Genomic DNA, 22,852 nt, shown 5'->3' with positions numbered 1-22,852 from the left:
TATCTGGTTTGCTTGTTTTTACACTTTAAAATATAGAAAAGTATCATGAAAAATATAATTAAAAGCCACATGTGAATTCTGAGAATAAACGAATATTGATATTTTTCTCATATTTGCTTCAGATCTTCTTTGAAATTAAAAGATGACAATTTTGAAATTTATTTTATGCTTTTCCCAGGTCCATTCCCTTCCTTCCTTTCCAGATGCAATTGCTATGAATACTTTTTTTTTTAACATCTTTATTGGAGTATAATTGCTTTACAATGGTGTGTTAGTTTCTGCTTTATAACAAAGTGAATCAGTTATACATATACACATGTTCCCATATCTCTTCCCTCTTGCATCTCCCTCCCTCCCACCTGCTCTATCCCACCCCTCCAGGCGGTCACAAAGCACCGAGCTGATCTCCTTGTGCTATGCGGCTGCTTCCCACTAGCTATCTACCTTACGTTTGGTAGTGTATATATGTCCATGCCTCTCTCTCACTTTGTCACAGCTTACCCTTCCCCCTTCCCATATCCTCAAGTCCATTGTCTAGTAGGTCTGTGTCTTTATTCCTATCTTACCCCTAGGTTCTTCATGACATTTTTTTTCTTAAATTCCATATATATGTGTTAGCATTATGGTATTTGTCTTTCTCTTTCTGACTTACTTCACTCTGTATGACAGACTCTAGGTCTATCCACCTCATTACAAATAGCTCAATTTCATTTCTTTTTATGGCTGAGTAATATTCCATTGTATATATGTGCCACATCTCCTTTATCCATTCATCCGATGATGGACACTTAGGTTGTTTCCATCTCCGGGCTATTGTAAATAGAGCTGCAATGAACATTTTGGTACATGACTCTTTTTGAATTATGGTTTTCTCAGGGTATATGCCCAGTAGTGGGATTGCTGGGTCATATGGTAGTTCTATTTGTAGTTTTTTAAGGAACCTCCATACCATTCTCCATAGCGGCTGTACCAATTCACATTCCCACCAGCAGTGCAAGAGGGTTCCCTTTTCTCCACACCCTCTCCAGCATTTATTGTTTCTAGATTTTTTGATGATGACCATTCTGACTGGTGTGAGATGATATCTCATTGTAGTTTTGATTTGCATTTCTCTAATGATTAATGATGTTGAGCATTCTTTCATGTGTTTTTTGGCAGTCTGTATATCTTCTTTGGAGAAATGTCTATTTAGGTCTTCTGCCCATTTTTGGATTGGGGTTTTTGGTTTTTTGTTATTGAGCTGCATGAGCTGCTTATAACTTTTGGAGATTAATCCTTTGTCAGTTGCTTCATTTGCAAATATTTTCTCCCATTCTAAGGGTTGTCTTTTGGTCTTGTTTATGGTTTCCTTTGCTGTGCAAAAGCTTTGAAGTTTCATTAGGTCCCATTTGTTTATTTTTGTTTTTATTTCCATTTCTCTAGGAGGTGGGTCAAAAAGGATCTTGCTGTGATTTATGTCACAGAGTGTTCTGCCTATGCTTTCCTCTAAGAGTTTGATAGTTTCTGGCCTTACATTTAGGTCTTTAATCCATTTTGAGCTTATTTTTGTGTATGGTGTTAGGGAGTGATCTAATCTCATACTTTTACATGTACCTGTCCAGTTTTCCCAGCACCACTTATTGAAGAGGCTGTCCTTTGCTATGAATACTTTTGTGTGTATCCTTCCAACCTATGTTTTTATCCTTTCATTATGCAGTATATACTTTCTTAAATTTGTATAAGTATATATTATATTTTACATAAGTCGCATCCAACAGTGTTTAATGTTCTGCACTTGTGTCACATAACTGATAACATACAAATTCAAAAAAAATAATTTAGAGAACAAACCTGAGTAATTTAGTTATGGTAAAAATAAAAATTTCTCTAAAGATAGTTTCCAAAATGGTCCATTTTGATGAATCTGACGAAGTTATACTGGAAGAGTTAATGTCTAGTGTTTACTTAGTGTAATGAGGAAGGGGAAAGGGAAAGGACATTTGTTAAACACTACGTGCAGCTTGCTGTGCTAAGAAGTTCTCTGTTATTTGATTTAGTTACAAAACCAGCTACTAATGAGGTGTTAGATTGTCATTTTACAAATTAAAAAATTGAGCGTCAGTAGACTTAAGTAACTTCCCAAAGTCACACACCTATTTAGAGGCAGTGTATGGTAGTGATGAAGAGTACAGGGTCTGGAGCCAGATGGCTTGTGTTCACTTTCTAACTTTACTCCATTAGTTGTATGACCTCAGATAAGTTACTTAACTTCTCTGTGCCAAAGTTCCCTCATTTATAAATGTGGTTGATAGTAGTATCTACCATCAAGTGTTATTGTGAACATTATGTGAATTAATACAAATAAAACCCTGAGAGTAGTATCTGGCATTTCATAAGCTATAAATAATTCCTATTATCATAATTTTTATACTTGATCCTTCATTCACATCCTCCTTCAAAATAAAATCAAAGGTAAGTAACACCTAAACAAACCAACAAACTGTAAAAGACGAAAACTAAATGAAAATGAGAAAGGGAGATAAAAGCAGCAATTGAGCCAAAAAGAGTGTCTCTAAGCTCCTTGAGAAGCAGACAAGGGAGCCATGGTGGATCCCAGGTCCTTTCCTATCTAATCGTTGACAGTGCTCTAATGCATCAGGAAAAGCATTCCTCAAACTCTTTTATATTTATCTAACGCATATTAAGTAAAGTAATAAAACATGTTCTCAAATGTGATTTAACAAAACTGGAGGGGTTTCTTCATTTTGTTTGCTCTTGGTGAAAGCCAAGGGTTTCATTTCATAAAAGCTACTGAATTTGGACAAGAGACAGGATAAGAGTCCAGATTATGCAGCTTTCAGGTGCCTGCTGCATTCAGGGGAAAGCTTGGAGAAGATTGAGCATTTGAAGGGACTGTATAGCATAGACCGATAACCTTCACAAATAAAGTGCTTTTGACAGCTGCTGAATGAAAATTCAGGTTTGAGGTCTTGCATGAGATGAAGATGGAGAGAAAAGAAAAACCCACTAGAATTAAATGTCAATAGCCCCTATTTGAGGTTAAAACTTAGGGAGGCAGCATGTAGATAAAGGGGAAAAAAATGAAAAGAGAAAATATATAGGTCCTTAAAAACCCAGGGGAGGAGCACAAACAGAAAGAAATTTAGAAAAGAAAAAAATGCACTTAGAAGTTCAGTCCATCCCTCTCCCCTCCTGCAGAGAGTCAGGCACTGGAGATGGTTGACACTGATTCCCACCCCAGCCCAACCCCACAGCCTAGGCTCCTTGCAGCACAGGCATCTCTGAGGCTGAGAAAAGTTTCCTCACCTGAAACTTTTAAAAAATGATGTAGGGAGTATATTGAATGCAGCCCACTTTAGGTCTTTGGGGGATTAAGAAAAATCCTTTCTCAGGAAAGTTAGCAAGTTTCTGGTGTCTAGACAGGAGCTTCGTCTCTCCGTCACATCTGTGTGGCCTGACTGGGCAGCTGGGGGTGTCGCCAACATCTCAAGAAGGGGACTGGACTTTAGGGTCCAAGAGAACAGGGGCTGTTTTCTCCCACGTGTATCCCCCCTGATTGCACAGTGTAGCTGCTTAGTAGACATTTATTGAATGAATAACTAGTAAATGAATCTCAGAAAAGCCAATTGCCAGTAATACTCTCTGTAGACAAACACAGGAACAATAAACTACAAATAGTAACTTAAATATCCATTATGGTTATAGAAGTTAAAGGTATATGTATATGTGACGTCAGGTTTCCCCAAAACACCACGCAAGCAGAAAGATAAAGGGAAAAGGGTGCAAAAATGAAATGTTCACAACTAAGGTATTGCATAAATAGATTAAATATAGCCTATGTTATGTAATATATTAGACTATAGAACTCCAATAATCAAATAGGAAAATATGCATGCCACACTGTTAAACGAAAAATGTAGTTGGCAACAGTAGATCAAGTATGACTTCAAATTTGTAAATCACAAAGTATATGAGAGTTTTCTGTGTATTTTTCATAGAAAATAACCTAAAAATTTTAGCAGTGTTTATTTCTGGATAGTAAGATTTTTGATTACCCTTATTTTCACTGTTCTTAATACTGTTCTTTCCTTAATGAAGATCCCCTCCCCCATCCTACATTTATAATCAGAAGATTAATAAAGTGATTTAAAAGTAAAAAATAAATTACTCTCTTGCTGTAGCCAGATAGCCTGTATTCTTGTTCTAATCCTGCCTGTGGAAACTAGGAAGTTAACTATACTGCTTAGACCGTTCCCTTACTTGGAGAATAGAAATACTAATATTGATATGGGGCCTTTCAATTTTACAAGGCAGATGTGTGGATGGAATGAGGGAATGCATGGGAAAGCATTTTGTAAATTGCAAAATACTAGATGCATACAACAGTACAGATGGGGGTGGGCATTGGGATAAGGGGGAAAATGAAAGGGAAAGTGACTTTGCATGATTGAGATCAGAGTAAATGAGTGTGGCCAGTGGTAAAATTTAGAGACATCATTAGAACAATTTTCTTATAGGAACTGTAAACTTTTGTATTATGGAACTGGAAAAATTCCAGAGTGTTAGATTAAGACATTTTCATTCCTGCCCTCAAGTTATGGAGAGATGGCTTGTGGGCCTCCTTAAAAATTAGGCGAGGCCTCTGGCTGTTGTTTCTTTATGCAGAGGATTACGGGAAGAGAAAATATATTCCCTCACCTCCCACTCTGAGGTTATGTGAGTGGTGGATATGGGGTAGTGGTTGAACCAATAAATATTCTTATTTAATTCCTTAAGTAAAAACCAGTCTAAAAAAATCAAAGTAAGAGCAAAAACACAGCTAATTATAACAACTTCTTTCCAAATCCATAATATCCTCTGTGTCCTCTTGATCAAGTCAGTTTCCCTTATTGACCTTCAGTGTTCTCATTTGTTAAATAAGGAGTGTCAACTAAATCGTCCTGTGAGTCCCGTTAAGTAATAAGTTCTATGAATCTCAGTTACCAATGTTATATAATGATGGTCTTCCCTTTCTACACATCTGTAAAATTGGAAATCAGGGCAAATGATCACCTTTCCAGTGACATAGACATTCCATTGGCTTCCCTGAGAAATCTTGCTCACTATTTGCTGGTTTGGCTGACACGTTATACTAAAATATCATGGCTCAATTTTACCTTGGGAAAGTTATTGAAACTTTGTGAGCTTCAATTCCTTCATTTGTAATCTGGGAACAAAAAGAGTACCTACTTTGGAGGGTCCTTGTGGTGTTCCATAAGATACTCCACACAAAATGGTTAGGGCGGTTCCCGCACAAGGTATATGTACAGTCAAAATTAGGCAGTATTGGGGCTTCCCTGGTGGCGCAGTGGTTGAGAATCTACCTGCCAATGCAGAGGATATGGGTTTGAGCTCTGGTCTGGGAAGATCCCACATGCCGCGGAGCATCTAGGCCCGTGAGCCACAATTACTGAGCCTGCGCTCCGCAACAAGAGAGACCGCGATGGTGAGAGGCCCGCGCACCGCGATGAAGAGTGGCCTGCGCTTGCCGCAACTAGAGAAAGCCCTCGCACAGGAATGAAGACCCAACACAGCCATAAATAAACAAATAAAATTGGGTAGTATCATTGACCTGACAAGTGTTGAGTTTTTTCCTAATTTTTTTAAAGCTTAGCACAAGTTGTGAGAAGACAGGCATTGAAAGATAAGAGTTTGACTCAGAGACCTCCTATTTCTTGATGTAAAACTCTCTTTGTGGAACCACATCCCACACAATCTAAAGAATGCCATGTTCTTCCATTAAACCTCAAGTGGCTGAAAAGGCTGATGTTCTTGAGCCTGCATTTGATTTTGTTGGGACGTACACAAGCTAAACTATACAAAGCCAAGCTACAACGACATAAAATAAACCCAAATTAATGTACTGTTTTTTTGCAAAAGGATAAATAGAACATTTTATTAATACTTTTTTTTTTTTGCTGCAGCAAAATGATAGTCCACATCTTTTCATTCAACACAACAGAAGCGATGATTACATTACATCACTTTGAGACGCAAAGCAAAAGATATTTTTATTATCTTAAGGTCAAGAATCGTTTGCATTTTTAAAACAAACTTTATGTTTTATATTTGCATTAGCAGGGCCTCCAGTCACTAGCACAATACAATGAACAGATCAAATATCCAGAATAGACAATTAAACACACCAATAGTATTATAAGTTGAATTGGGAAATGCATCACTGTCATTTTAGAACATTATAAAGAGGTCTGATGTTAACTTTTTAAAGGAAAAAATTCATTCCAACCACCCAAACAGCTACCACAAGCAAAATGAAGATAATATACAGACAGGAAATTTTATTCATTGCACTTATTGCTCGGTACACAAATGTTACAATTCCTGTTGAGTTATATTAAGAAATGACAAGCAAAATGCCTCTGCCCCATCTAAAATTCTATGACTCTATGAAAGTAGAAATTGCAGTCCCCTAACCCAACATTAGGTGTATGCTATTTTTGGTTTTTTCTGAAGATTGTTTATTATGTATCTGTGTATGGATATGTATAAGATATACAGATATATAGATAGATATAATTTTAATATAATTTATTGTCCTATATATTTAAGACAAATATTTTAATGGGAATTTAAGTAATAAAATTGTCTACTTACAATATCTCTATTAAGTTTATCTTTTCATATTATATATAGCTCTGTGGCACAAGTTTTATCTATATTTAATTACTAAGGAAGAAGGATATCTATATCATTTCTATTTCTTTTGTTGTTAATATTGCATTTTAAGGGCTATATCTCCATAGTAAATTTCTTATTAGATTCTTTATGGTGTATACATCTTTTCTTTTTCTAATGCCAGTTACAACCAGTACAAAGTTGTAATAAAAAATACATTGGAGTTTATTTTTAATATTTTTTGCAAAAAAGTGATATGCTACATGAAAAGTCAGATTTTATTGGAGTGTGAAGTGTTTTATACTGTTAGGTAAATGAATGGAAGAACATGAAGCATACCCCTCACTTTACAAGTTCCTTTTCACAGATATAAATGTTTGTGCCAAAGCATTTCATATAAAACACTGCAAGATATTCCTCTTGAGAATCAACAAAATATTCTACATTATGTAATAACAATAATTATTTAGTACACCTTGCTAGTTGCTAGCCCACAACATTCTTCTCTGCATGACAGATATCTCAACTCCATGATTTAAGTCAGTAAATGTCGCCAACATCTAATGCAGCCAACATGACAATTTCACTTTTTTTTAGCAGGATTTCTGCACGATATCTTGCCCTACAGTGTAACAAATACATAAGTGCATTTTGCATGATCAAGTAGCTTTGGCTTCCTAACCTTTGTAGGATGGGATGTGCCAACTGTTTTAGTTGTGCTTTATTAAATGGTGATGAGTTTTCGCTCATATGAATCCAATGATTAACTACTTGCTTCTACAGTTTTGACCAGTCAACCTTTAAATCACAAATGCAAGAATGGATGACTTGAATGGAAACGATGGAATTTCACAACTTCTATAGATTGCACTTGGTGGTAACTTCATGAGTTTGTTTTGATTTCATTTTTACAGCAAGACTTGCCTGGCTGATATGTTTACATGTTTACACCACATTTTTTAAAAAATTTTTGTGCAATCACAATTAATTTAATCACAAACACTAAAAATAAATCCAGCAATTAGCTTTGTTATGAATAATCACCTCGGTCCTTGTAAGTGTATGAGTCTTGTACGTCTTCTTGTACAAATTCCTCTTTCTTTTCCCAATCATTAGGCCAACCTCCGTTGGCTTGTGTTGTGGCACCGTAAGACTTGGTGGTACCATAATTTATATAATTTTGAGTAATGTCCCCTGTTTCTTCATCAAGCTCATCTTCATGGATAAATCCACATTTTTCTTCACTTGTTTCCTCAGGGTCTGCCCAGGGTTGCTTCTCTCCTGAGGCGAATATTGCATAAAATATAACTCCACCATAGTGGACTAGGGCAGCGATCAGGAAGACATACTGCCACTCTTCACGTGACTGCAGTGACAAAAAGTGGCAGTGTGAGAACAAACTCCCCATGTTTGAAAAGCCTAACATCTCTGAATGTTCCACCATCAAGCTTTTCATAAAATGCTATCTTCAGGGGAAACACCTGTTCTGATCACACAAAGCAAATAATGTGATAGAAATGCTCTATAATACTATGACTTTCATTCAAAAAATTAAAAAAAATTTTAATCTAAAGTTCTGAAAGAGAACTCCAAATATATCTAAGGTCTGCTAATTTTTAAAATATTCATAACCTATCTTTTAATTTCCATTGAGTTACATATTTTTTCTCCCACTTCTTTTATTTCCTTTTGGTAAACCATAATTTAGAAGCTCTACCTATAAAGACAAATAGCTGATAACAATATTCTTCCATCAATTACTGCAGAGAAGTCTGAATTGATGTTTACAAATAAAGCTCAGAAGACTTCCACTTGTTTTTAATAATGAGCTAGGTTGTTGTTGTTTTGCCTCACCAGGGATATCAGAAATATTAAAAGGTGTTGAAAAGCATACACTTATTGGTTGAGGAAGAGGGTTCCCTCAGAGCTCTTAGAGATAAATTCTCTTCTGAACCTCAGTTATCTCCCCTACTCGGAGGTGTGGTGACTGGGTCACAAAGAGAATGCCAAAGAGAATATTTTAATGCTTTACCCCAACCATGAGAGAGATATTCTACAAGTGAACATCTCTTTTGCTCTATCTTACCTTATTCTTTGTCATTGCACCAACAATAATAGGGCAAACCATTCCTGACAATGTGCCAACACCATTTGAAATGCCCATTAAGATACTGGCATATCTTGGAGCAATATCCAAGTGGTTAACGTTGAAACCTGAAATACACACAGAAGATGTGGCTCAGAGAATCCCAAACTTCTAAGAAGTGGGTGACTATAGAGTATCCTCTACCACATTCACCACCCTCCTTAAAAGATACCAGGTTCATAGCATGTGCTTAATAACTACTTTTTGATAAGTTAGCTCAGGGGTATAATGAGAATGAAAGGAGGTATGATTTGTTATCCAATACTTAATATGTGATAGTCACTCCACAGAGAGGAGGAGATATTCACTTAAAAAAAAGAGTAAGGGTAAGCAGGAGAAAAGTGAGTAGTGAGTCGTAACATATCCAAATAATAATTTCTAAATGTTTTATTATTTTTATTTTCTAGTGGAAATATGTTGAGTAAACCTTCTCAACATTCAAAATGTTAAAGGGGAAAGTAGAATGTATAGACTTTTTATCACTAACAAAAATCAAAGTGTTACAAGTACATATTTTTTTAAAAAGTATCTTACCAGAGATAGCAAATCCACTGAATCCCACTGCAAGTACCAAGAACGAGATTGCTACCCCTCTAGTATGAGAATAACCAACAACCAGAAGCAGCGTTGCTTCCATGCCAAAACCTTCAGAAACAGACACGTGAAAATATTTCAGAAATTTATGTAAATTCTTCTGATGAGTCAAAAATGTTAAAAATGATCACATATCAATACTTGACCTAGCAAACCACTTCAGGGAGTCTATCTTAAAAAATAATAATAACAGTAATAATTTATGCACAGAGGTTACTGAAGCCTTCTTTGTGTTTTAATAAAAACAACCTTAAGTTTCAATGGTGGGAAAGGTAAAGTTAGTCATGCAATTATTTAAAACTAGGAGTTATGAAAATTTGAAGATGGGAGAATGATTATGAATGAACAGCAAGGGTGCAAATTTAACAGCATATTTGATACGCATGGAAAAAGTTGACTCACTCACATCAGTTGGAACTTCATGAAATAAACACATGCTCTTAACATCATTTATGTACTTACCACCACAATTCATGATCTTTCTTACTGTAGTAGTTGAAAGAATTTGCTTGCTTCTTAGAAAATCTGCAATCTGCCCTCCAATAGGCACAATAATTGTCATTACTAAGTGTGGAACAGCAGATAGCATGCCAACCTGATGAAAAACAGAAAGGGGAGAAATATACATGACCATAAGTAATATGGGCAATTTAATAGTCTCATAAGCTCTTTATGGACAAGGAAGAAAAAAAATACTGTCTCTAAATGACCACTTACTTACTTAGTCCCAGAATAAGCAATAACTTCCACAGAATAAATGAGAAAAGCTAAGCAAATTTACTTTGATCCTTTTTTATCTTCTAGAAGATAATACGTTTTTTCTGAGTCAGTAAATTTTGAGTGTATGAGTAAACTATCCTGAATTTTATCACAGAGTGATTCACATTTATGTATCCTTTTTATAGTCTTAAATATGTTTGCAAAATCTCATCATTAGCATGAGAGCGGGAGAGAAAGAGAGACAGAGACAGAGTCAGAGAGAAGAGAAATACATTAGACAAACCTTGAAGAGACTATTTTAAAATTCATTTTAATTTATAATAAGGCTAAAACCCTAATTCCATTTTAAATATATATCTCTTATGAGTTTTATATTTAGTTTCTAAAGATTAAGAGCCCAGAAAAATGCAAATCAATTCTCAGTTTTAGGCATTTCCTTGTCAAATACCAATACTTGGTCACATTGTCATAGAGCGGTATATAGTTTCTGTACTAATTTCATACTAAATGGCCCAATCTAAAGCCTAACCTGCCAGCATCAATTAAACACACGTTCTGATCAATAATTATATGTAAGACATTGTCCTCTGGACATCACGGGGGCAGAAATTATGAACAAAATACATGTTAATTGTATATTACCACATATATGGACTTAGTACATTTTGTATGTATAAAGATACAAGGAAGATTTTTACTAAGTATACTTTGAAGCGCAATTCCTGGAAAATGTTAAGTATTAGATAAATGTTTATTATTTGTATAAACATGCCCTTCCGAACTAGATTACTGAAGGTTTGAGAAAAGATTCTATTTTATAATGCTGTATACTGTGGTGTCACGACCATTGACTTGGTATGGTTAGTAATTAAGGTAGTAAAAGACTCTAAAATACCTTAAATATCCAAGCACTTTAATTCTCTCTTTCGCTCCAGATGGAAAATTTTTAATATTATTATTCTCAGTGCATTGACGAAGAAACTGTGACTTAAAGGAGGGTTATGTCATTCTCAAGGGGTTGAGAAGTTTTATATATGAGTATAGGCTGAGACTCTGTGTGTGTGTGTGTGTGTATGAAAAAGCCATTGCACTTGTGGTTTTGTCTACAGGATACTCAATTTAACTAAGGTTGGTTAGAACCATTCTCCATGTAAATATTTTAGTTCACTTAAATTTTGTTGCACTTCTGAAAGATGGTCTTAATACCATTATTTACAGGTAAGAAAACTGAGGATGACAGTTATTCAAGAGCAGGTCCAAGATTATGTTATGTATCAACAGTCTCTTGCAGAGCTTGGATTTGGGACCATGTCAGCCTGGCTCCAAAGCCCATGCTTTATTTCCTCAATCACCTCCTTTTCACATTTTTCAGGTTAAGTCAGTAATTTTTTTTAACCAGTATAATTAAAATCTTCAGGCCAATCTGTGTAGAATTTATCCAAAATTTTAGTTAAAAATATGGTAAGTGAATCAGAGCAACATATCTGATTATATTTAGTTTTTGCAAGAGATCGTTGCTTTTACTCAGGCATTTTCAATTAATTGGAGCTACAAGGCCAGAATGACCACACAGTTTCATTAACATCAATTGGCTCCTTCACTCTCCCCGACGAGACCTGACTTTATTAATAGCCTCTCAGTGTCATATTTGTCCTAGATTGTGAAAATGGACTCACACCTCCAGCAGCCTTTGTTGAGAAGTATAACACCTCTCAGAGCTCCCAAAGACTACCCTGCAATGTTTGATCAGCTCCAGAGAGAGGAGCCCTGTCTAAAGCAGTCATTCGTCTCAAGAATGGAGGAAACAGTTTCCTTAGAAACAGGGATTACAAAAGAGCTCTTAGAATAGAGACTCCTAAATTCAGGTTTTCTTCAGTTCCAGGCCTCAGATAGTCTTTCAAGTAGAGACATAATATGAATAGCGAGCCCAGCTGGACTTACGTAATGACATGAAGAGAAATAGCAAGTCCATGGCCAATATAGACAAATGGGTTCAGCAAAGGGCTTGGCACAGAGATGGCATTGAACAAATACTTGTGAAATGCTTAAATGAATTACGGTTTACCTGAATTTGAATGGCATAGTAAAGGGAATTGAAACATAAATCAAAGGATATGGGCTTACACTTGATTCTGTCACTTATTGTTAGCTTGGCCTTAGGCAATTTAAATACCTTCCCTAGTCTCTGTTTCTCCGTCATTTCCATAGAAATGACGAAAGTTATCCAGCTGGTAGACCAAACAAGGTTGTTCATGAGTATGAAAGGACTTTGTAAATTTCATGTAAAGTAGTATTTTTATGTTCATTTTATCCTTCTAAAAATCTCAAAATGATTATATTTTCATAGCGACAAATAAATGTCTGTAGCATTGAGAATGCTGTGCTATAATTGTAAATGTATTATTTTTGTCTACACCACCAAGCTGTGAACTCTTGAGGAAAGGAACCACGTTTTTATTTCTGAATCTAACACATAAATCTTCACATATCATGTTCCACAAATGCTTGCTAAATGATTAAACTGGATAAATAACATACAAGAATGTTTTCAGATATTTTTGCTATCCTCAAATCTTTTAGCCAGACAGATTTCTGAGAGCATTGAAGAAAAGTTAGATTGATAATTATATAAATACAATTCTATTGTAATAAAAGAATTTTTGTTCACTGTTGTATTGTCTTTGACCTGAAACTTCAAGGGAATTATGTTTATTTACAGGGAAAAGGCTATATTGCTACCCACCTCAACCAGGATGTAAGCTCTCTGAGGGCAGAGAATAGGTCTGTTTTGTCTGTGCTCCCAGCAACAAAGAGCCATTTCTATCAGGCACTTGATTGTAGTAGGCACTCATACACCTTACTTAGTCTTTGTTTATTAGAAGTTATTTGTTGAATAAATAAATGAATAACTCATGAAATTTAGAAGGTAAAATCTTGGCAAAGGAACTTAATGGTCACTTAAGTAAAAAAATAATGCTCTAGTTAAAGAAGGATAATTTTTACATACCTTGCTGATTTCAAATCCAAAGACTTCCTCAAAATATGCTGGCTGACTAATAAGCAATAAATAAAAAGTCCAGCTTCTGCAGAAGTTTGCAACAATTATTGCATAGACTGGCATAGATGTAAAAAATTTCCTCCATGGAGTCCTGAATTTCTGAAATCCCAAAAAGAGAGCCATTCTGACCATTATAAATATTTTCTAACTTAAATGGGAATAATAGATACTTTGCATTTTTAGGATATGTACGTTGGGGCATGAGTAGGAGGTAGGCAGGAGTAGTGAATCATTAATTGCAACAGTCCAGTCAAACTTAGCTGCATGAATAATTGTTGAAAGAAGAGAAAAGGATATCAGTCTCTCCTTCTGATTAAATTGATTTAGTTTTAGAAATATACAAGATTCTATATTTATAGAAAAGTAATTCCAAAAGCAGAGATCCTAGTTTCCAAGATCTTTGTTTTGTTTTGGCAGTGATAGATCAGGTCTCAGCTAAAACTCACTGCCAAATCAGTGACCTTGTTGGTATCTGACATATTTTATTTAAAATGTTGAAAATTCAATGTATCAATAGTTAGGAGGAGAAAAATAAGAAGAATTAAGAGTGCAATATCCTAGGCCCTATCAAAAGTCAATGATAACACTACCTAACTACAAATTCTCTTGATAGCCAGTGCATATCAGTATAAACTCTGTGACACTGGAGTGCAAGATTCGGTAAAATTCACATGGTATACATCTGGGTTAAAGCATGTGGCCACCCAGCACACCATGGATACATCATAACTAGTTATTTATGATATTCAAGACATTCAAAATTAACTTAAATATGATTGGCTTTGCTTATGACACTCAAAAAATTACACCTAGTATACTTAAAGATCCTGTGTATGCCCAAATATAAAACAAATATCTTTCCCCAAGACTAATATTTTTAGACCTTAACACCTCTTTTAGACCTTAACATCTCTCACAGTTCCAAACACTTTCTCAATTCTTTATTTTGAGCACTGAAATACTGTTTGGTGAAGAAACAATAGCCTACTCTAACTGTGTTTAATGCTAGCTTTGGATTATTAACCTGACCAAATTAGTAAAAGAGGTGGCATACATATTTTACACAGATTTAGTAATTATTCCTGGATGTAGAACCTCATAATTGCTAGTATTAATTGTGAATCTAATGAAACTTCTTACAGATCACTTTAAAGCAATATAGTAGGAAGATATATTGTGGTGCTCACAAGGAACAAATCAAAACACAAAAACCTGTCCTAATAATAAACAGTGAGTATTGTGGCTTTAGATAAAAGTTCTAGTGACACCATCATAGATAGATTCAAAAAGTGCAGAGTTAAAAGAATTTTTTCTGATGTGTTCTGGAAAAGTGGTGCTAGATGAATCTACTTATTTCAAAGATGGCCAAATGCAAGAATGTCTATTATAACATTATAGTTGAATAAGTAATAACTTCAGAACATCATAAGAAAATATTTTTTTCCTGCTGAGAAGGTGTTGTTTTTAATTCATACCAGGATCATCTCTATTAAGTACTTTTTCTTCAGGCTGCAAAACATTTCAACAAATATAAGAGAAAAGTGTCCAATCATATATCTTAAAAAATTGTTGGTAGCTGTAGGAGGGCTTATGGTATTCTGATAACATTCTATTTACTGAACTGCTGTTTGCTTCACAGGTGTGTTTAGTTTATAAAAAATCAGCAAGCTATTTGCTTACGATTTGTGCACTTTTCTGTATGTATTTATATTTAATTATCTTGTAAAGAAAAAAATAGAGATTTAAAAGACATTAGAGTCAACTGCAATATGTGATCCTTAATTGGATCCAGACTCAAAACAAATGGCTACAAAAGACATGAATATTGACTAGGTATTAGGATTTGAATCGGGTATCAGAAACTTGAAAATGATCTAGTTATTAGATAATGTTAGAGAATTATTTTCAGTTGTGTTAGGTATGATGATAGTACTTAGTCGGTGAAGGAGAATATTCTTATTTTTCTAGAGATGCATGTATTTTGGGGTAAAGAGTTATGATACCTCATTTACTTTAAAATCGTTCAGCAAAAAGAAAAGTGAAATAAATAAGGCAAGATGTTAAAAACTTGTTTCTATACAGTGGATATATGGATGTTCCTGTTACTTATTCTTTCAATTGTTATTGAAATTGATCACAAAAAGCTCAAAATAACTAAAGTACAAGTCCTATTCCCACTTGATCTCATTTTTAAATTTACTTCAGGAAAGTAAAAAACATCAGTAAGAAGTAAAATATTGTGTCTAGAAACACAGTAAGGTCTAGAAAATGGGGAGTTTGAGCTTATCTATACTGTTTTATCAATCTACCAATTATTCCTTTTTGGCTCATTTCCAGAAATTGGTTTTCAATTAGACTAAATTTCTTATTGTTTTAAAAAATTTATGCCTGACCTGGACACACAACCTCTCGAGAACTGGTAAATAAAAGAAGTATATTTGATCACTAAAGATATGGGCCAATCAGACTATTTTTGACTAGAAATTGAAGCAAAGTACTGAACTCACCATAGATTAGTCTATGTTTAGATTCCATTCAGAGCAACTGGAGCTGGTGGGCACCAGAGCTTACTGCCAACCACACCACCCCGCACATCACCACTTGCTTCTTGAGTAGCTACCATTAGAAAGAAATGACCAGTCTCTTTACAGAAAGAAACAGGAGGGGCACGTTCTAATGCCACTCTATTTAGCTAATGGAACAATTATAATGTAAGATTTTTTTTAAGTACTGGTTTGACTTCTGAATGATATCCAATATGGCATTTTTCTTATTCATTAAAGGCCAAGATACCCTCAGCAACAATGGGTGACAGACCTTTTTTTTACCTAGGATGAGATGTCAAAGACAGGCCTTCCCTAATAAATGAAGTAGAGAATCAGAGCTGAAATAAAATAGAGTTGAAATTGGAGAGAAGTCTTTAAAAGAAAGAGGAGAAGCATAATGCATGAGGGGCATTGGTTCCTCAGCCAATGTAACTTCCTCAGCCAGAGTAACTTCCAACTCTTAGCATAAAGAAATTGAGCTACTGATTAGGTGCTGAATTACTGAACCTGTCTAAATACATTACTTTTGCTTAACAGTTTTCTTTTCTTTTCTTTTTTGTAGCATCAGATGGCTATTCATGAATTACTATTTATGATGTATTAATATGTGTGCTAAAATATTTACTTATTGATATACAGCTGCATTTCTCTCTACATCAGCAAATCCTGCCCAAGAAACTAAATCATAATCAGAAAAAGGCTTCACAACATTATCTTTATAATACTTGATCTTCATATAGTAGTCCTAAAAAATTGGTAACATTTTATCAATAAAATGGTTACATTATATTAAGAATACTTTTCAGGTTAGCTACCTATGGTTGGCATGCTAATGCTTACTAATGCTTACTAAATCACATAGAAATACACATGTATAAAACTTAGATTTAGAATATTCAATGAACAAAACTAGCCCTTTTCATGACTGTGTTAGGTGATTTGACATTTCCTATAATCTAAATTTAACAAATATTGGTTGAATTTGTTTCAATTATAAGCTATGTTGAACTGTTTTTAAAAACTTGTTGAGGTTTACAGTCATAGCTATAATTCAGTTGAAATTTGAAGATGCATAAGAAAAGATAAGGAAAAGAAAATAAATCATAGATGGAGGAAGTAGCAATAATTTCTAAATCAGGGAATATGCATGGAGTAAAGAAAACAATCATGATTGATACCAAATTAGTTTTGTTGAATAGGGACTCATAAAATAATCTTGTTGGTCAAAGGGAGGTGAGATGGAGAACAAGAATAGGAATATACACCATAATAAAGTTCTTACTTCCATTGCACCTAAAAGATTTGCACTCTCTCCAATGCTTTCTTCTATGTACCTACGTTCTTCATCTGTAATAGTAGGATGCTTTGCAGGACTCTCATAAGACACCAAAAGCCAAAACATGTACCAGATCATTCCAAAGCTTCCTGAAAGCAAAAGTTCAAAAGGAAAAGCCATCATAAATACTTCCATTTAACAGTCATTTACTGGAATAAAACTACAATAATCTTGTGATATTCCATAGAATATGAATTCAAGCTTATGTTTCTCCAAATGAATCTAGCCATCTTTGCTTGTCTTTTGCCACCAGACTTCAAGCATCCTGAAAATTGGTCCTGTAGTTTTATCTCTTTGTCACTATTAAATAATGTGGATACACAGGAAATTCACAATAAACAATTATTGAATGGTGTAGTTTGGAACATGTTCATACAACCAACAAAGATTTACTGAGAAGCTACTCTTCCAGGCACTCTGCTGAGTGAGAGAAATATGATAAACAAGACAAAAATCCTGTCCTCAAAAAATTTCTCTAGGAGTGAATCCTTTTATTTTTGTCTGTCTTTAATATGTGCCAGTGGTCTGCATTTCCAGGGAAAAGAAATGCTTGTTTCCCTCTCCTGTTAGCACTTCCAGATCTAGTAAACAGACTATTAAATAAAATCTAGAAGAATATTTTAGCCTGAATAACTATTATACATGAAAAATGGGCTTCTGTAATTAATGTGATAACATTCAGCAGTTTATGTGACTGTATACCACAGCACATACTATTGCCTATTGATCATTGTTTGGGCAGATGAAAGTTATGAATTCCAATATAATAAATATACTACTGCAAGTTCTTTTTCATCCCTTTATATAGCACTCTCACCATTAAAATATACCCTTATTGTGCAATATAAATCTGAAGCATTAATAATAGAAAACTTTCACATAATTTATTCTGGTTTCCCAGCAACTGGCCATTTCATTTCTGCCTCATGCTGTTCTATTTCCCCCCTGGGTAACAATATAAATGCCCCTGACCTCTATAATACTGTTTTGGGTTTTTTTTTGACTGTTCAATCTCCAAGTGTTCCTGAATACCATAACTTCTGATGTGCTGTGCCCTTTTAATTACTAAACATGACAGCAAACACTATTTGGAATCAGATGGTGTATGAAAATTTGGTATAGTGTAGCAGTTATGGAGTATGGCTCTTCCCAGATGAGAATCCTGGCTGTGTCACTCATTAGCTACATCTTCTAATCAGTAACTAAATCCCTGAAAATCTCCGCTATGAAATAATTCCTTTTTTTTATAAGATTGTTGCAAACAGAAGTTAAAGGAGGTAATACATAAAACAACTAGCACAGAGGATGGCACAAAATAAGCACTCAATAAATGAGAACTCTTGTAATTTAGTAATAATTATCATTTCCACTAACTGAATACATCTAAAATGCCAGACACTCTGCTAATTGCTATATATGCATTATATTTTTTTAACTTAAGCTGCCATATGGGTCTTATCTCATTAATTTTTAAAATATGAATATTGAATGTGTGGCTCAAAGACCAAATTTTTGTTACACACAGCAAGTAAACAAGTACAATTATATGACATTTTCAGATTGATATTTAAACTTTGTAGCATTCAATGATAAATATTGAGATATAACTTGAAATAATGAGGTTGGTTGTCATGAGTCCTCTGTGGAAATTAATATTCTTACTCTAAAGTCACATCACATCTTCAATTAAGTAATGGACTAAGGCACAAATCAGAGAATTTAATGGATGGCAATACCAACTTGTAATATATACCCTATAAGTAAGTGCTTTAAACCTCTTTGAATTATGGGCTTTTAAAAAAATCAAACAAAAGGTATGGATTAAAATCTGATAAAAAGATCTCCCTAGAACACAAAAATATGTACAAGTACATGTATGGCTTACCATTTAGGGCATTCATGAATCCAAAACCCAACCACGGCTTTTTTTTTTTAACATCTTTATTGGAGTATAATTGCTTTACAATGTTGTGTTCGTTTCTGCTGTATAACAAAGTGAATCAGCTATATGTATACATACATCCCCATACCCCCTCCCTCTTGAGTCTCCCTCCCACCCTCCCTATCCCACCCCTCTAGGTGGTCACAAAGCACCGAGCTGATGTCCCTGTGCTATGCAGTTGCTTCCCGAAGTGAGAGAGTAGCACTGACACATATACACTACCAAATGTAAAATAGATAGCTAGTGGGAACCAACCATGGCTTTTGAACCAGGATAAGAGACCCTACCATAAAGTACATTTAACAACATTCTGCAAATACAAGAACTTGCTTTAATGAGAACATTTCAAAATTAGAATGGATCATAGCAAATTTGGAAGCAGCCAGGTCCTGTTCTGCTCACCATGACTTCATTAATCTTTCAGATTCTTCTGCCCACGTTCAAAAATGGTATTAATCAGTGACAACATCAGTTGGAATCCAGATCTCTTATATTTCTTCTTTCCTTTTTATTAAAAAAGAATCTCTTAGAGAGACACTACAGGGATACTTTCAAGTACTATGCTTCCAGGTTCTGGTTAGAAAGTGAACAGAAGGGGAGTTTGGACTTTGGGTTTCGTGTCAGTTTTTTCCACTTAATCTTCTTTAATTCTGGGGAAATATGGACTAAAATGTGCTGCTGCTGCAGCTGACTGCTAATAGTTCATCACAAAACTGAATTTTTGCATTAGCGCTAATATCACCTTTCAGCTTTCTACCCCTATTGAGTCTTGAGGAAGCAGGATTAGGGAAATGCCCAAAAAAGCAGTAGCCGAAAAAGAGAAGTGGGTGCTGCCCAGCTTCTTCCTCCTAATCAGCTTTGAATCAAGAGCTAATTTAATTATTTCATAATCAAGGACAACACAAACCATACATTACAAAGTTTCCATCAGCAATGTGGTTGCTGTGAAAAACAAAAAATAACAGTGTAGAGAAAATCACAGAGATAAAACATTTTCCTTGATCTTCTCAGAATAAAAGGAAAGGAATCTTCATGAAAAAATAATAATTAGCAAACACAATATAGTCACTGATCTATCTTACTGTTTTAGTTTATGCACATTTCTTTTAACTCTATTGTATAGAAATGCAACATACCATAGACATAGAATACTGAAGACCAGCCAGTATACTGTACAAGAATGCCAGCTAAAGGCATTGCAATCACAGCTCCAGCATAGGAACCTAAAGTAGAAGAGAAAATGGGAGGAAGGTAAGTGAAATCAATAAAATTCTTGACTTCATTTCATGTTTCTTGGTTGGATCACACAAACACACCCTTGCACACTTGGGTGTGTGTGCACTCACACCCATGCACATCCAAACACATACATATGTCTATGTACTTAGCCTTAGGAGTACAAGACTACACAAGTGAATATTACCTACTTACCCAAGTCAGATATATAAAAACAATACAATACTATAATTTAAAAAAACATTTAAAAGACTATAATAAAAATTATTCATGAGTATATTTGAAAACCAGATGAAATGAACAAACTACTATAAAATACAAAATGTAAGAAGGAATAGAGGATTTGAGGAGACTAATAATAATTACAGAAATTGAAATGGTGGGTCAAAAACCTTTCCTCACGTATACATACAGACACACCACAAATGGTTTTACAGGTGAGCTTTACCAACTTCCAACTCTTATCAAAGTTGTTCCTAAGCTTTTGCCGGCCATAACTATATCTGCACATAATACTCACCACAAAAGGAGGTGGTTGCCAGTCTACTCCTCTCTAGAGGAGGGGCCCATTTGCTCCATATCCCATGACATGCTGGGTAGGTGACGCCCTATGATGGGAGAAGATATCCATCACCATTTAGGATGCAGGATCATTGGAAAATAAGTACATTCACTTCTCTGATGCAATGCTGTTTCCTTAGAATGGGTGCAAGGTCTTAGGGAAAGCTGCCACTCATGGGCCTTTCTTTGCTCATTCCATGAAATTCCATTTTAAAAACTTTCAGCCCAGACCAGGTAAGACATGGCCTCTTTTTTAGTCAACTGTTCAAATTCTTCCCACCCTTCAAGACTTCCTGCTACCTCAAGTTTCTTCTGATTAAGGCCAAAGAAAAGATCCTCTATTACTCAGTTCATCTGCAATTCTGAACAGTTAGAGTAATTTGAGACACATTTTTGTGAGGCGTTAAACTCAGTTATTCCTAACTATAAGGAATCCCTACAGAGGATGGTGACGCTTAGATCCTTGAAGGTCATACTTCCTGAAATTAGTGTCTAGAACTTAAAACCTTAAAAATATTCTTTTTCTGTTATCTTGATCCTATCATTTCTTTTTTCTTTATGGAGAGACAGGAAATTGTTTTCAGTGCCTTAACACTTTATCTGGCTTGTCTACTCCCACCATACTTCATGGAAAGAGAAGGGGCAACAGGTACGCCATTCTCAAGTTTTTAAATGATGTTCTTTCAAAGGCTACAGGCTGATGGAGCAAAAGTCAATCATTAGAGTTAGACGCCAAAAGTATACATTCAATGAAATGTTTTAGTGAAAACTCAGATCGTGATTTAAAGCCAACAGGGACTTGTTATAAAACTCTCCAAAGGTATTAATTCAAGGTTATCACCAGCAGAGGATGGACTCAAAATTTTTATCACAGCACATTAACAAAAGTGCCTGTTGTTTTTTTTTTAAATCAAATAGTCACTAGACATTTCTTTAACACCACTAAATTCTAGAGAAGTGGGGTAAGCTGTCACAGTTGTAGTTTGTCATCATTTAAAGACATCTGATTTCTAATTTTCCAATTTTTTTAGCACTCTGTAGACACAACCTAATAAAATATATTTATTTGTAGATCAAAACAAAGATAATCTTCTGATTCTTACTAGCATGCCAACCTTAAAATGATGTCATCCTGTAGTTGCATACCTCAACAAGTCCCTGCAGTATCCTAACAAAGATGACACACCCATAATGCACTCTGGCTGCTGATGGGATTAGCATATTCAGGGTAGAGGTAAGAAGTATGGCAGCTCCAAAAACCCTGAAAAATAAAAGGAATTAATAGATCTACATTTCTCAGATCAAGGTTAATTGCAAGCAATTTTAAGGTAGACTGTTTTATTCTAAAAGAATAAGAATGTTCTGAACTTGATTGGCTAGCCACTGTAAATAGATACTTGGACTACCTTGCATTGCTATATCATTTGAAGCACAAGAAATAAAAGAAGGACCCAATAAATCTGGTTATACTTAATTTTTTCACTTTCTTCACAGACCTAATTACAAATTGCAAATAGATAATTAATCATTGTATATGTTTTTGGTCTATATATCAGTCTACAATGTAAGGTGCTTAAGGGCAAGAGCTTGTTTTTTAGATACACTTTTGTATCTCTAATGCATAGCACAGTGCCTGATACATAGTAGATACTCACTGAAGAGTTGTTGAAGAAATAATAAATGCCTAAATGGAATTGTAACTCATGTGATACCATGAAGTATGGTAAATATGATTCCATTCATAAAATTTTATGAAACAAATCTCATGATCAGCTCCCTCAGGACATGTTTATAATAGAAATCATGATCACTTAATATATCTATCTCAGGTTTGTCTGTCTTTTTGTGTAGATGGGTAGGTGGTGGGATTCTGTCTGAGGCACACCTGTCCTTGCATACATATAAACAACAATTCAAAATTGCTAACACTTTTATCCATCTGCAAGTAAAAATTCCATTCCATCATCAACCGAAAAATCTTCCATAATGCTAATACCAAGCAAGAAAAACATCCCCTTAACTGGGCAAATTTAGAAAT

General features: G+C 34.8%; 1 protein-coding gene across 1 annotated transcript in view; it reads right to left on the bottom strand.

Moving 5' to 3' along the window:
• Nucleotides 1–7,639: 7,639 nt before the first annotated feature.
• Nucleotides 7,640–22,852, bottom strand: part of SLC17A6 (solute carrier family 17 member 6) — a gene marked incomplete at its 5' end in the record, with an annotated part of 35,863 nt that continues 20,650 nt past the window's right edge. Inside the window, 9 exons of the mRNA XM_082660883.1 lie at nt 7,640–8,041; nt 8,762–8,889; nt 9,356–9,466; nt 9,878–10,010; nt 13,143–13,292; nt 17,022–17,164; nt 20,154–20,240; nt 20,774–20,861; nt 21,961–22,075. Of these exons, the coding sequence (XP_082517009.1) occupies nt 7,706–8,041; nt 8,762–8,889; nt 9,356–9,466; nt 9,878–10,010; nt 13,143–13,292; nt 17,022–17,164; nt 20,154–20,240; nt 20,774–20,861; nt 21,961–22,075 (1,291 nt within the window). The 3' untranslated portion in view covers nt 7,640–7,705. The remainder of the gene's footprint in view (nt 8,042–8,761; nt 8,890–9,355; nt 9,467–9,877; nt 10,011–13,142; nt 13,293–17,021; nt 17,165–20,153; nt 20,241–20,773; nt 20,862–21,960; nt 22,076–22,852) is intronic.

The sequence above is a fragment of the Grampus griseus genome (genome assembly GCF_964374135.1).
Source record: "Grampus griseus genome assembly, chromosome: 8".
Lineage (NCBI taxonomy): Eukaryota > Metazoa > Chordata > Mammalia > Artiodactyla > Delphinidae > Grampus > Grampus griseus.
This window is presented reverse-complemented; position numbering and strand designations above follow the sequence as displayed.